Here is a 14,117-nt window from a genome sequence, read left to right as displayed (position 1 = left end):
TGAGATCTATGCCAAGTTTATTGGAACAAAATGAGCATAAACATGTCCAGATGTTTTGACAGCAAGAACAGCCATCCCACTTTTTGTCTCTACTCTCAGTGAACTTTGAAGCATTAGTTATTCTTCTTTATCATGTTGTGCATAGACCATCTTCCCAATTGTTTTTATAATTTTTCTAAATATATATACGTATTTATATATATATATATATACGTATTTATATATATATATATATATATATATATATATATATATATATATATATATATATATATATATATATATACCTAGACAAATCTAGGTACTTTTGTTGCCAAGATTTCCTTATGATGAAAATCAACACACATTAGCCCAAATTATTTGAATGGCATATCTTTTCTTTGTTTGGGCTCACAGAGGATAAATGTCATGACCAAAATTTAAACTTTGCTTTTCAATTCTTAGGTATGAGACTACATCTCTGCAGTACAAGATTAATTTAATTTAATGCTTTTTACATATAATTTTCAGAGGTGTCAGGACTAATGCTGAAAACCTCAATTTGGACTTGTTTTTCGTCTTCCCAGAAATATATTTTTATCACACAATATTGGACAACAATGTCCAGGAAATGCAACAAAAACTTTTTAAACTAACATTTTTGAAATTGCTGATATCAAGATCAACGTTAGAAATCAATTTTAGAGTTGCTTTTTCTTTGAAAAGCTCCACCGGAAACGTATTAGTGAACGAAACCATATGTAGTATGTGAGAGGGGGGATGTACACAGTTATGGTTACGTTGGACTAACGAATAACATACAACTTTATACAATTTGTTAATTTTGAGACTGTTGGTGGCATTATAAGAGATGATAATGTTGAGCTTACGATTGAAACTTGAGTTGTATATTTGCAGCTAAATCATGCGACTAGAGAAAGCCCATTTCCGGTTTGTGAAGCGCCAAAACAGAAACATCTGTTTGCAACGAGTTATACACAGAAGCTGGAAGGAGGCTCAGAGAAAACAGGTGGACATTTTTTCGTAAATATAGCGTTAATGTAAGAAACCGAGCTACTAGGAGCGGAGTCTGTAAACTGTAAACTATTGAAGCTAACAAGTTGATTCATTACTACTTCCCGAGAGGAAAGTTTTTCTTCTTGAGGCTTCAGTTTTATTTATTTTTACTTTTCCAACCGCAAATCTAATTCAACCAAAATGTAGGTTTAGTTCTGCTTGAAATCTACCTTAAATAGGGGGAAAAAAACTACGTGTCTGAACCATTTTTAGTTTATGCTACATTCTTCTCTGTTGCTTTATTCAATATTTCGTCATATTTGATATATTTTATTACAAGGTAATGCGGCTCAGTGAAGTAGAAGGAAACAGTTACATGTTGATCCAATGTTTATTATAAAACCTTCACTTTGCTGCAATCACAGCTGCAAGTGTTTTGGTGAGTTTCCCATCATTATTGCACATAAAGACTGATATCTTTGCCCATTCTTCTTGGCGTTAAAGCTCAGTGAGATTGGATGGGACTTCAGTCTTTGATTCTTAAATAGATGTAGGTTTTAACGTTAACTGGGCTTTCCTAACACATGAATACGCTTTGACATCATAATTGTTGCTCTGTCTGTATGTTTATGGTTATTGTCCTGTTGGAAGGTGAGCAAGGAGAGATCTGCAACCTTTACAATCCTAAAACCAATTTTCGCTTTTTTTGCTGCCATCTCTAACAGGCCTTCTGATAGAATTCATTTTCACGAAAAATGTAGTTTTTTGACCAGAATGTACTTTATTTTAATGAATGAATGAATACTTAATTTACAAGTCATTTAATATAGTGCACCATGATGCTTCAATATGAGTTCCTTTTGAGACCTTCACTGATCAACTGGGTTTATGAAATTACTCACAGATTGTCTATACTAATTGAGTCCCTTTGAATGTAAAAAGTTGCACTGGGTTTTATTGTAGGGAGTGAAAGTAAAAGGGTGTGAATATAAATTAATTCAGCACTCTGTAGATTTTTATTTGTAAAAGAAAATAAACATTTACCATTTACTTCTTCACAAATATGCACTCCGTAGTGTTGGTCTATAAGGAATATGAATACTTTTCTTCGTAAATCCTGCAAAAAAGGCTAAATGATTAAAAAAAAGTCTAATCTGAGAAACTTCTTTTAGTCTTGCTGCTGTCTTGTCATTAGCTACTAAAGTAGAGGATAGGATCAAAGTTTTTAAAAGTCTCATTTTAAAAAGTAAAAACAGAATTTTCTCACTGAAGGAAAATCAGTTTTACACATTTAAAATGTTACATGTTAACTCACCAAAGCCATACATTGTCATTGTTTACCAACACTTAGCATTTCCGTCCAAGGCCAATTGAACTCTGTTTTCTTCTTATTTTGGGATTATCCTGTTAGAACAGAAAATTGTGCAACATCTCCTTTTTCTTTGCAGACTCATTGAATTGCATATAAGTGGTTACCAGGACCTAAGGATGAGCAGGTGGGGTGAGAGGCTGAAGAAGGTGGAGCGGCTGGCTCAGTCGTTTCAGCAGAACCCCTTGACGACGCCGTACAAACCTCGGCTGTGGCCGTACCAGCCCTCCTCTGTCTGGAAACTCTTCCCTCGACAAAACCTGGCCATCAGCTTCGCTCACAGCTGCAAAGAGGTACCTCTTTAACGAGCAACATGTAGTTTACTCTGTGTGTGGAGCGGAAGCAGCTGACGCGTGTCATTTGTTTGATTTACAGGCTGTTCATGTCTTTGCACTTGAAAAAGAAAAAGCTTCGTTGGGTCAAAGGATTTACCTGGTCACAAGTTACAGCGAACTGTGGCATTATTACAGGTAATATACATAAATGTTTTTGCTACTGACTTTCTGTTGTTTTTGACTTTTTTTACCTAACTAAAATCTTAAATGACCGTTTATACCTCTACATTTTCTAGGGTGTACCCGCAGTCCTTGATGCATTGTTATGAGGTGATACCAGAGGGGGCGGTGTGTAAGCTGTACTTTGACTTGGAGTTTCACAAACCCTCAAACAAAGGGTCTGATGGAAACTCTATGGTTTCCTTGTTCATCAAGGTTGGCAACATTTGAATGCTCGTGATAATAATCAGACATCTCAGACTTGTTAACATTCATATCATGCAGTTTGCTTAAGGTCCTACTTCCAATGGTGTTTTGTCTATATTGAAAATTTTCCTTTAATAAGAGTTAATTGTTGAATTATTTTATTCAATTGCTGATAAGAAGTGAGAATTTTTTATAAAGAAGCTTAATGTGAAGCTTAATAATAGTGCCATGCTGTTTTATTCCTAACCCACTTGCCACATTGTTAGGATTGCATTACTAGTACTGGGTTAGATCCTCTCTTTCCTTCAGCTCTGCTTTAATTCTTCATGGCATTGCCTCAATATGGTGTCATTAACATTCCTCAGGAATTTTAGTCCATTTTGACATATGGACATAGTGGCATCACAAAAATCCATGCTACAATCTTCTCATCTCTCCACATCTCAAAGGATCAGATTTGTGAAACTGGTGATTGTGGAGGCATTTTGGAGTACAGAGAACTCATTATTTTCAAGAAACTAGTTTAGTTTGATTTTAGCTTTGAAAGACATAACACTGCTGGAAGTAGGCATCAAAAGTTGGAGACTTTGTGTTCGTAAAGGGACCGCAACAAGTTTGTGGCACTTGAACTGGGCTCAACTGGTACTAAAAAGCTAAAGTGTGCCAAGAAACCAACCACACCATTACATCACCACCAGCAGCTCGAAGCATTGACATATGGCAGAATGGATCCATTACTTCATTTTTTTTATGCCACAAGAGGACTCCACCATCTAAATGTTGCAGCTGGAATCAAATTTCTTTGGACCAAGCAATGTTTTTCAGTTCAATTATGATGAACAATTGTGGAATCTACCCTCAGTTTCCTGCAGATACAGAAAACTGTAGTTTTGGGGAAAAAAATAGGGTTTTCCTGTAATTACAGTTTTCTGTAAATACAAGAGTCTGACAGGTGTGGCCTTCAGTATAATATTTTGCTTCAGCCCATCTGGTTGAAAGTTTGACCTCAGGTATGTTCAGAGCAGCTATTCCTCATATTGTTATTTGTAATGAGTGGCGCTACACTTGCCTTTCTGTCATGTGGAACCAGTCTCCCTGTTCTCCTCTGACTTCAGCATGGCATTCTTGTACATCCAACTGAAGATTTCTGAATATTTTTATAAAATCCAACCAATAATTGAGTGTGATGGTCATGTGTTATCAGACGTTTCAGAAATATTCACACCAAGAAAACGCACTAAAATTCAATTTTTTGCTCATCAATTTGAACTTCAGGAAGTCGTCTTCCCCAGCATTCACTTGCTGCCTCTTGATTGGCTGTTTGTGGGAACAGCCAATCAACAGGTGATAAACAGGTGTATCTAATAAAGTGGCCCCTGAGTATGTTGCCTTAACACTGCCTTTGTTGGTGTGTGTTGGCAGTATGTCTGCAACAAGTTGGTGGAAGTTTATGGGATTGAATGCTCTGTGAAAAATGTGCTGAACCTGGATTCCAGCACGGAGGAAAAGTTCAGTCGACATCTTATCTTCATGCTACAAAGCGCAGCTTTTAAAGACAACATCCATGTTGGTATGTCGCGCCTCAGATGGAGACCATAAAATGGGGGGTTTCCTTTGATTATTGATCTGATATTTGTTATTATTATCTTTTAGGTAGATTCATCCATGCTATTCTTCAACCCGTGATAAGCAAGCTCAAAAGCGACAGCCGTCTTCATAAAGAGGACATTTCACTGACAGACAACAGACAGTCTGTTTTCTTTTTAAGACTTATCAAAATAAATGTCCACTTGTCATAACCTTGCATAATTCTTCTTCTTCTCATTGCAGCACAAATATTGATTCTGAACTAGCTCAGAGTCCAGATGCGAAAAGGCAGAAACAGGAAGTGAGAGATCTCAGCTTCCTGCTGGTGAAAAGCAAGGACGGTCGTAACGGTCTTTTTGTTGATCTGGGTGAGACGAACCACAGTGTTTTATTTAACAAAACAAAATTAAATAAACAAATTACTCAATATTAAATGTATTTAAATTTATTTATTTTTTTAGTTTAAAAAAATCAGGTTTTAGGATTAAGTTGATAAAAATGTACCTAAAGTTTTCCAAGAAACAGCAAAAATAAATATTGATTAGAACTTTTTTTTGTTTGTTTTAATAACATCAAAGCTTTTTGTGGCCCTCAGATCTTTGTGAATTCTCCTGTGGGTGGGAATAGGGCCAAAATTAAAAAATAAATCATCACCTCAAATTTTAGTTTTTAAATTAGATTATGATAAGAAACCTTTCCCAGAAGACCAAAGAGCTCTGGAGGGTTTGGAAGGTGAAAACAGATGATGATCATTAGAAGCTTTAAAGTCAATCAAATGAACTTTAAAAGAATCTTGTTAGCATTGTTACATTTTTTGCATTTCTTCTCATGAATAAACATTAGAGTGATAAGTCTAAGGAAAATTTATGTCAGTGGACTCTTTGTAAATATTTTTTATGTCTTAAATGTCTGGATTTTACTAGCATGAATTTACACAAACAGGTGTGTACACCAAGAACAGGAACTTTCGGCTGTACAAGTCCTCAAAGGTGGGGAGGAACGCAGCATTCACCGTGGCTGAAGACAACCAGTTCACTGCCAAACCTGATATAGAAAAGTCTGCTGAGGAAAATGTCTTCCTGGCATCTTTAGTGTGTAATGTCAGGTACATTTGAGCTTTTGAAATGTTTTAAACTTAAAAATTTTGATTTCTAAGTGGTTGACGTTTGGACCGACACTTGTTTTTTTTTTTTTTTTTTTTTTATTAGTTTCACGGGCCAGAGGATTCTTACATGGGACGCCCCAGAAACAAAAGATGTTAAAAGTCCAACAGCACAAAGTCAGCAGGGACTCGATTCAAATCAAGGTAATGCCAAACTTAATTTAACAATATTTCTATTCTCCATATCACACAAATCTTTATACACTGCTGCGTGTTGAACGTCTGCTAAACAGTGAAGTTGAAAAGTCTTCGATAGTTTCTTTCCCCTTCAAAATGGTAAATATTCCTTGTTTTATATGTCATAGAAGTTTTCTAGCTTGCATGAATGCATTGAGCAAACGGTGCAAAGTGTTATGTTGTTTTTTTTATAATTACTTTGAATACTTTCGCTCAAAACTGCTTTTTTATTTCTGACAGGCACATTTTCTGGCTGCCTGTCTTCTCCTTACAAAGAAGTAGACAACTTTGTGTTTGCCTTGGTCAGAAAGGATGGAGTTCAGGGAAGTAAGTCTGATCACAAGAGGCACTTCTGAAAAACCTGTTTACTTTTCCAATAATAACAAACAAAAAAACAACAGAAAAAAAATCTTTCTACACATCTTTTGAAAATTGAATTTCTGCTCATTCAATTTTAGCCGAAATTCAATTGAATCCCTTAAACTAGTGTTTTATTATAGAAGGGAAATGTCTTTTACCATTGATTTATCATTTCTGGAATAATATCTTGCACCACTATGTTATAATTCAAGGATTTTGTAGGTTTTTCAACATTAAGTTGTTACCGTGTTGTCAGGGACGTACTTGGGGCCCAGATTTCTGAATCTGTCTTCCTGAACTCACCAGGCATTCGACGATGGAACTACTTTGCTGCAGACCAACTTCTTGTCTATGACATTGCCAAATACCGCTGGTGTGGAAATGTGAGCAGGTTCCATAAGAGCAACAACATCATGTAAGTATGACACCTTGCTTCCGGCTCTGAGTGCTGTCTGTGGGCTGCTGTTGTTCTCATTTGGCCGCCTCGTCCTCTGCAGGATCATTGTAGACCTTAAAGAGGAAGTCTGGTACCAGAAGTGTCATGATCCAGACTGCAGGAACTTCAGGTCCTCAAGTATGCGGTGACCTCTTTTTTTTAATTTTTTTGGATGAAAAATTTCAAAATAAAAGTATCTATGGAGGAAGAAGTTGTAAAGTGGTGATGGAAGCATTTTCTGTTGCAGGTTTCCCACTTCCACAAGAGATCTGTGTCAGCTACATCCTGACTCTGGTGAGTTCATATCGATCTGTGTTACAGCAAATGAATAAAAAATGAAATAAATTGTGTATTTGTATCAGAGTTAGCATGTCTTTTTTCTCCCTGACAGGATGAAGAGGATCAGGCGTACCTAATGGACGACTCTGGCAACATTGAACCCAGCCAGGCCCCAAACAGCTCCATGCATCCGACAGAGGAGACTCCTGAAGTGTGGGGAGATGAGCAGGACGAGCGTGAATTTTTAAAGAGCCTGAATGATTTTGAACAAAGAAGTACTGAGATCCCAGATGAGCTTCTACTCACATGTGTGGCAGACTTTGACTCCTAGCGGGCGACTAAGATCGGTGTTTCCAGTCGCCACAGCAGAACATACACCGAAACAAATCGTACACATTTTTGTAAAAAAAAAAATAATACTGCAGTCACTTTAATGTTCTTATAACTTTATTAATGTGCAATAATCTGTTTATTAAATGTTTCTGAAGTCCAGATAGAATCGCATATTTTATAGATTTATAAACAAAAAGTTGTCCTATAAAATGATAAACACAACAGAGAACTTCACAAAAATGTTGAAAGAAGATATTTTATTGGACAACAATCCAATGCTTTCAAAGAAAATTTCATTCCCCTCCCGCATTTTTTATACAAGAGAAATAAAAATGCAACAGAGCTTATAATGTCAAAGAGATACGATATATTGAGCTGTGCAGAGAATGGCTCTAAATTGAAATGAGACACTTTGTTTTTAGGCAACTTGAAGATTTCAGGCCATCACACAAAGACTTCTGAGTTAACTATGCCGTCTTCCAGAAAATGATCACAAGAAAACATCCTCCTTCTAAACGTGTAATATATATATATATATTTATATATATATATATGTATAAATACAAGCATAAAAAACTTTTATCTTGAAACCTGTGGCATCCATTTTTTTTAATAAAACTTTCAAATTGATACAGGAAAGTACCATTTTAGTAAATATTAGCAGCACATCTTTAAAATTTACCACAATTTCAAGTTTTCACCAATTTCACCAACTCAAAATAAACAATGAAAAGAAATGCCATAAATCTCTGTACAGATATTTCAGTTTATAATTTCTATGTTCTAAACTGCTCCTTATTAAAAACATTTCACCAGTAAAGCTGTTGAGGTGAACTGTGTTGTCTTGAGTTAATTGGTTTAATGCTACTATCCTGCATTTTCGGATTTACTTTTGTATGTGAATGAGAGGAGCTGAACATTTACAAAGACGCCAAATTTGATCCACTGCCTTTTATTATCCGTCCTAAAAAAAGTAGTTACTGTCGTTTCATGCTTCAAGTTACGTGGTTTGTTTTTTCTGTCAGAATAGTTGACAGAAAAAAGCAGAGGAAGGTCAGAAGCAGCACAAGGTCTTTAAGTGACATGTTGAAAAATGTTTGACACACAACGAGACAACAGCTTTGCTGATCATATTACAGCAAAGATGTTCTATTTTATCCTTTTGTATTTTCAAACCTGATCTTTGGAAACATCTGTGCTAATCATGACTAACATCTTAAGTCAGTCATGTGTTGTTTTTTACGTCTCTGCTTGTACAATACAGCTACTTTAAGTATTTTACATGCACTATACAAAAACAAAGGCACATGAACCCTAACAGGCTCTTAACTAAACTTCTCTTTATACATCCTAACCAACTCCACCCTTCAGCCTTCAATGCTGAGACATAGAGGAATGCAGGAGATAACTACAGAGTCTCAGACATGCTAATCTTCATACAAATATAGTTTTCCAGCACAAAAACACTATTTACAGGCATGGTGATCACATTAAATACCAACTTAAATAGCTCACCAAATCATTAAATAGCTTGGCATATAAATAGTTGTGGTTGAGTTGACGTAAAAGCACTTCAGAATATTTTCTCCTAGAATAAAAAAGTCTAAACTTTTTTTAGATGCTGACATTTTCTGGCAGTGAAGACATGAGGAGTTCAGGTATCTATTTTCAAGAGTACTGTGCAATTTTTCAGATATTAAGTTGACATTCGTTGCCCTATTTGTTTGACACAACTACAAAATCACTTGAATTATCACCAGGTAGACAAAATACACAGAATCTTCTCAAGAAGCGGTTGTTTGATTGGCCATGCTGTGGTAGTTACTTGGTTCCAACTCACATTTTGATTTTGGCATAAAGTTCATCAATCTGCTCTCTGAAGTGACTCCGGAGCTCGTTCCTCTTGGCCTTCAGGGTGGGGGTCAGCAGACCGTTTTGAACAGAAAACATCTCGGGATGTAATGCAATGTCTCTCACCTACAGAGGAACAGAGGGATCAGAATAAATGAGCAGATGGTTTACCTTTTGTTCTACATCTTCTTGAAAGGCTGCTTTCATGTCTATTCAAACTGGTGAAATATGTTGCTGCATCACTTCTACAAAGTGTTTTGACATTTGACGAAATATTTTACATTAGATACCTGTTCAAAAGACTTTAGTCCACCGTCTTTGCCCAAAATCAAAATGTCCTCCAGAATGGCCGCCTTTACATCCTTAAATTGAAAAAAAACATGTCAGACTTGAAATCTAGAGTTGTGTGATTAGACAGCAGTGTTTATTAAATCAAACCTTGTTCTTGCACAGCTCAAGGTAGGATCCTTCAAATCCTTTTTTCTTGGCCCAAATAGGTAAAAAGTCTGGATCTGGTACCACTATCCCCACCAGACATGCCTAAAATACAAGAAAGACAAAAGTTAAATGGAGCAAAATAGTTGTAGCACTACAAAAAGGTCAATTTCTTTAAAATGTAATGCATCTGGATGAATAATTAACCTTTAAGCTATCCCCATGAACAAATATCTGAGCTACTGGATCGCTGCGGTTATAGATGGTCTCTATTTTCTCCGGGGCGATGTACTCTCCTTGTGCCAGCTTGAAAATGTGTTTCTTTCTGTCAATGATCTTCAGAATGCCATTCTGCAGCAAATCCAAAACACATTTTTTTATAGCTTAAAACTTCCACATTTTCTGAATCATAATTTTATGTTGCAGCTGCGTTTTGCTCACTGGAAGCCATTTCCCAATGTCGCCTGTGTGCAGCCATCCATCCTTGTCGATTGCCTCTTCTGTTCTCTCAGGGTCTTTCAAGTATCCCTTGAATACGTTTGGTCCTTTGACACACACCTGCAATGAAGCACAGGTTACAGATTGAAATATCACGCCAAAAGGCAAAAAGCCACCTCCTCAACACTCAAGTTTAAGACAATTGTCTCTAAATATACAAAGAATCAGGGCTTTTGACTCAGAAACTAACCACTACTTCTTTACCTTCTTTAATCTATTCACCAAATTACTGCACCTACTTGATGGTATCTTCTGTTTTCACAGATTATGTTGATTTCTTTCTATAAGAGTATGGTAAAAATGCTTTAATGCATCTATCATAATTTATTTTTTCAGGCCTAAGATTTTTTCTATTTATGAAATCCATCAAAACTGAGAACTGCCACCATTTTGGTCTATAAATACCTCAACTAACAGTGTGCCCCTTAATGCACTTTGGTTTTGGACTTAATGAAAACTGGGTAAAGTTTAGGGACACGTGCTTTGATGTGTAAATGGAAATAATCTTGCAATTTGTTCAAATTCTGTTGAATTCAGAACTTTTATCTCCATCATTGAGATTTAATGGTCAATAGTTGCTAAACTCAACAGTTGAATTAAAGCAAAGCTTACACAAATGAGTTTGTATGTTTTACAGTCTTCAAGGAAAAAAAAAACTGTAATCAGTAGATCGCACTTTAGAGAATCCTGGAAATTGGTATCAGCCAGTAAAACACCTGGTTAAAGGTTGATCCTCACCTCTCCTTCTCCATTTGCTGCTAGGTAATTCATTTCTGCCACATCCACTAGTTTTACCGCATTGCATGGCAGAGGAGGCCCAACGTGACCTGAGGACGCGACATTTATGTTTAGTTTCATTTTTGTTTGCACATTCTTGTCCTCCGATGCTATATTTACTCATAACATTGACTCATAAACTCATAAAGTTTAAGCAACACTTTCTGAAAACCAAAACTTTTACCTGCTGACCAGTCTCCAGGCATGGACATGGTGCACCCAGCCGTGCATTCGGTTTGGCCGTAGCCTTCGTAAAACTGTAAGAAAAGATGCTAGTGGTGACGTGAAGTCAAGTGAACTTCAGTAGTTCAGTAAATAGTGATATCAGTTAATAGTAATATTTATATGGACCACTTATCATATTTGGGGACCGGTATCTTTTTCCATAAATAAATTAAATTAATAATTAAAAGTGAAATATTTTCTGTGAACCTCCAGCCTCTAGGCTTTTCCAGGATCTGTCATGTTTTCTTCCAGCACTGGCTCAAATTTAGCTTCATTCGCCTTCCCGTTAACTCCAGCTTAACTGCCCCTGCTAACAAAAATACTTCCCACAGCATGATGCTGCTGACCCCATGCTTTTCTTTGAGGTGTGTGTTCAGAGTGTACAATATTGCTTATAACCAGTCAAGTCACTCTGCCTAGAGTTCATGAAAACACTTTGACTCTAATCAGAATGATAAATATATTTCTATCCAGGTAAAGACAGAAGTTGTGATCCAGATGAGTTTGACTGACCTGGCAGCCGAGAGCGGCTCGAAGGAAAGTCAGGATGGTTGGAGAGACGGGGGCTGCTCCGGTGATCATGAGTCTGACTCGGCCGCCCAGGCTCATCTGTGGAGATTAAATTCACGCTGAAGTGTAAATGTTTCAAAGAATGTGACTTGAATTTGTTGATCAAGAAGGTTACATTAAGCTGTGCTGACAATCTACTGCTGTGCATGCTGTGACCTTGGACCTGGTGAAATGTTTTTAAAGTATACGGTTTCTATTTTCTAACCTGTACTTTTTTGAAGATGAGTTTATCCCACATGCTGTCCTTTCTCATCACCCCATTTTTCAGCTCAGATTCCTTCCTTCTGAAGGCGAAATCCAGCAGCCATCTTTTCAGAGGCGTGTTGGCCTGGCTGAACACCTGTCGAGAAATGAGAATATCTCAAGTTCTTCACATCATTGAGGTAAATGAACTACATAAAGCAACACGATAGATACATCAAAGGGAGACAGAGTAATAGAAGAAACATCAAGCGTTGTCTGACCTTGTCAAACATGCGGTTGAGGAGACGCGGGACGACGGGGAAAACTGTTGGCTGCAGAGTTTTCAGATCATCCATTAGGAGTCGAATGTCGCCTTGGAAGTAGCCGATCCGTGCCCCGTGGATGAGGATGACACACTGACGAAGAAAACATGCTACTTATTCCTATGGTGAATCAAAACTGCAATTTTTTTGTCCACTAGAAGGCAGCATTCTACAAATTAATTTTGATCTTATCACTTGATGTTTGTGGACTAACACTTAATGGCATTATTCCATCATACCCAACTTCTAACTTTTAGTAAACACTAATGCTGCCACACGTTTTAGAGCACCCACTTGAGAACTTGTGAAGAATACAGATTGCTTGACTTTTGTTCAGGTGGTCTTATCTTAAAATAAAACCTCATTTAACACAGAGATGCTAATAACGGTTCAAGAAAGGCAGCACAATGGGGGAACCTCATTGCTTGGCAGAGGAGCAATGGCTGTGCAGACACATACATGTATGCACTGTTCCTTTTAACCGTTATTTTACTTCCTGTAAAGTTTATGTATCTCGCCTTAATGTCTACACGCTGTGAGTGCTTGAAACAGAAGTCAAATTCCTTATTTGCACACACAACTTTGTCCAATAAATCGGATGATTGGACAAAATTGTCCAAATTAGCTTAGGGAAGAAAAGCTGCACATGAAGCTCCGGAGAAGGCAGCCAGCTTAGCGAGTGAAGATGCACCGATGTGCTTGGGAAGGAACCCAGCATGGCTTAGAGCTGAGAGGCAGTTGCATCAAATGGTTACATTGCTGCTTTTTCCTCTTAATGTTTATCCGTTGGATAACAGGATGGGTTTGTTGCTCAAGATAAGCCTGGAAGTAACTGATCACTGATGTAGTGCAATAAGGGTCTGCTGCTTTTGTATTAACTTGCTCCATATCAACATTTTCAAATGCAGCTGTGTATGCCTACAGCTGACATCCTCCCATTCAGGAGACAAAGCAGTGGGTCTGTAGTGAACACAGCCTGGTATGAGATTCTCAAGGTTCCATAATTTCAAGTAAAAATACGCTTGGGAAAAGTTATTTACGTGCACTGGATGAAAAGACACATAACCATTTTCTTCACATCACTGCCTGGAGTTAAATTTGACTAAATCTTTTCCTGTTTTGTCAGAATTATTAAAACTATTTCTAGTTTCTAAATGGCAGAAAGTAGCCTCTGTCATCCAGAGGCTGATTCTGCTCTCCTTCCAAGAGTTGTTTGATCTCCTACATCTTAAGTATGAAACTCTTCACCAACATCTTTCCCACAAGAACAACATGATTTATTTGCATATCTTTTAAATATACCAAGTGGCATATAAACTATTTGCTTGCTTGCTCTCATGCCAATGCTTCATTTGCCAGAATATAAAAGCTTTCAATTCAAAAACACTTTATTGACCCCAAAAGTAAATTAAACAGACGTCAAGTTTCTGCGCTGGTTAAAAGGATTAAAAAATGAGGCTTTGTTAGCCTTACTATAAAGCTAAAAATAGTTCTCCACTAATAACAATAAATTGTTGCAAATATTAAGGACAGTATATTAGGTCCACAACATACCTGCACAACCTGTTCAAACATGTGAGCTAGCGGGAGATAGGATATATGAATGTCATGGAGGTTCAGCATGCAGTGTATCTGCAGGGGACACAAAGAAAACACATGCAGGTATGCAAGTCAGATCACTCAGGTACTGTACCTCCACCACCCTCTCAAACATGTGGGCCAGAGGGAGGAAGGAGATCAGCACATCTTTGGAACTGGGCTTCAGTGTGTCCTGAGCAACAGGTCACATGGGTTTAGGGGGGCAATGGGGGGGCGCAGGATAGAGAGGGAATCAGAGAAGATCAAACAGAGGCAA

At 37.3% G+C, this 14,117-nt stretch overlaps 2 protein-coding genes across 7 annotated transcripts in view; one reads left to right on the top strand and one right to left on the bottom strand.

Annotated features, from left to right (window-relative positions):
- Positions 1–416: 416 nt before the first annotated feature.
- On the top strand, positions 417–8,098 carry primpol (primase and polymerase (DNA-directed)). Of its 4 annotated transcripts, none has more exons than XM_028017577.1 (14): positions 417–1,009; positions 2,466–2,658; positions 2,741–2,835; positions 2,937–3,075; positions 4,489–4,636; positions 4,720–4,816; positions 4,897–5,021; positions 5,596–5,758; positions 5,862–5,959; positions 6,233–6,319; positions 6,659–6,767; positions 6,850–6,926; positions 7,036–7,082; positions 7,180–8,098. In XM_028017577.1, exons 2-14 carry the CDS (start codon positions 2,485–2,487, stop codon positions 7,396–7,398), a joined length of 1,578 nt encoding a protein of 525 aa, XP_027873378.1. In that variant the 5' UTR covers positions 417–1,009; positions 2,466–2,484; the 3' UTR covers positions 7,399–8,098. The 4 variants fall into 4 exon arrangements, with proteins under 4 accessions (XP_027873378.1, XP_027873376.1, XP_027873377.1 ...); XM_028017575.1 differs by having other exon boundaries at positions 2,445–2,658; XM_028017576.1 differs by having other exon boundaries at positions 417–1,199; positions 2,445–2,658.
- The window catches only part of acsl1a (acyl-CoA synthetase long chain family member 1a), a 24,074-nt gene continuing 17,969 nt past the window's right edge, over positions 8,013–14,117 (bottom strand). For 2 of the 3 annotated variants that reach the window (XM_028017572.1, XM_028017571.1), the window contains exons 11-21: positions 13,817–13,894; positions 12,221–12,355; positions 11,962–12,096; positions 11,700–11,795; positions 11,146–11,218; positions 10,923–11,011; positions 10,128–10,244; positions 9,894–10,037; positions 9,690–9,791; positions 9,542–9,613; positions 8,013–9,377 (exon numbers count right to left, since the gene is read on the bottom strand). In XM_028017572.1, the coding sequence (XP_027873373.1) occupies positions 9,237–9,377; positions 9,542–9,613; positions 9,690–9,791; positions 9,894–10,037; positions 10,128–10,244; positions 10,923–11,011; positions 11,146–11,218; positions 11,700–11,795; positions 11,962–12,096; positions 12,221–12,355; positions 13,817–13,894 (1,182 nt within the window). In that variant the 3' untranslated portion in view covers positions 8,013–9,236. Of the gene's footprint in view, positions 9,378–9,541; positions 9,614–9,689; positions 9,792–9,893; positions 10,038–10,127; positions 10,245–10,922; positions 11,012–11,145; positions 11,219–11,699; positions 11,796–11,961; positions 12,097–12,220; positions 12,356–13,816; positions 13,895–13,955; positions 14,034–14,117 lie in introns of all 3 variants that reach the window. The other variant, XM_028017573.1, reaches the window with a different exon arrangement.

This window comes from Xiphophorus couchianus, chromosome 5 (assembly GCF_001444195.1).
Source record: "Xiphophorus couchianus chromosome 5, X_couchianus-1.0, whole genome shotgun sequence".
Classification (NCBI taxonomy): Eukaryota; Metazoa; Chordata; class Actinopteri; order Cyprinodontiformes; family Poeciliidae; genus Xiphophorus; species Xiphophorus couchianus.
The sequence above is the reverse complement of the archived record's forward strand: the minus strand, read 5'-3'. Positions and strand labels throughout refer to the sequence as shown.

Coding starts and splice junctions, on each gene's coding strand:
- primpol (XM_028017577.1), top strand. CDS start 2,485: ATGAGCAGGTGGGGTGAGAGGCTGAAGAAGGTGGAGCGGCTGGCTCAG. Junction 4,637..4,719: donor TAAAGACAACATCCATGTTG/GTATGTCGCGCC, acceptor ATTATCTTTTAG/GTAGATTCATCCATGCTATT. Junction 7,083..7,179: donor TCAGCTACATCCTGACTCTG/GTGAGTTCATAT, acceptor TCTCCCTGACAG/GATGAAGAGGATCAGGCGTA.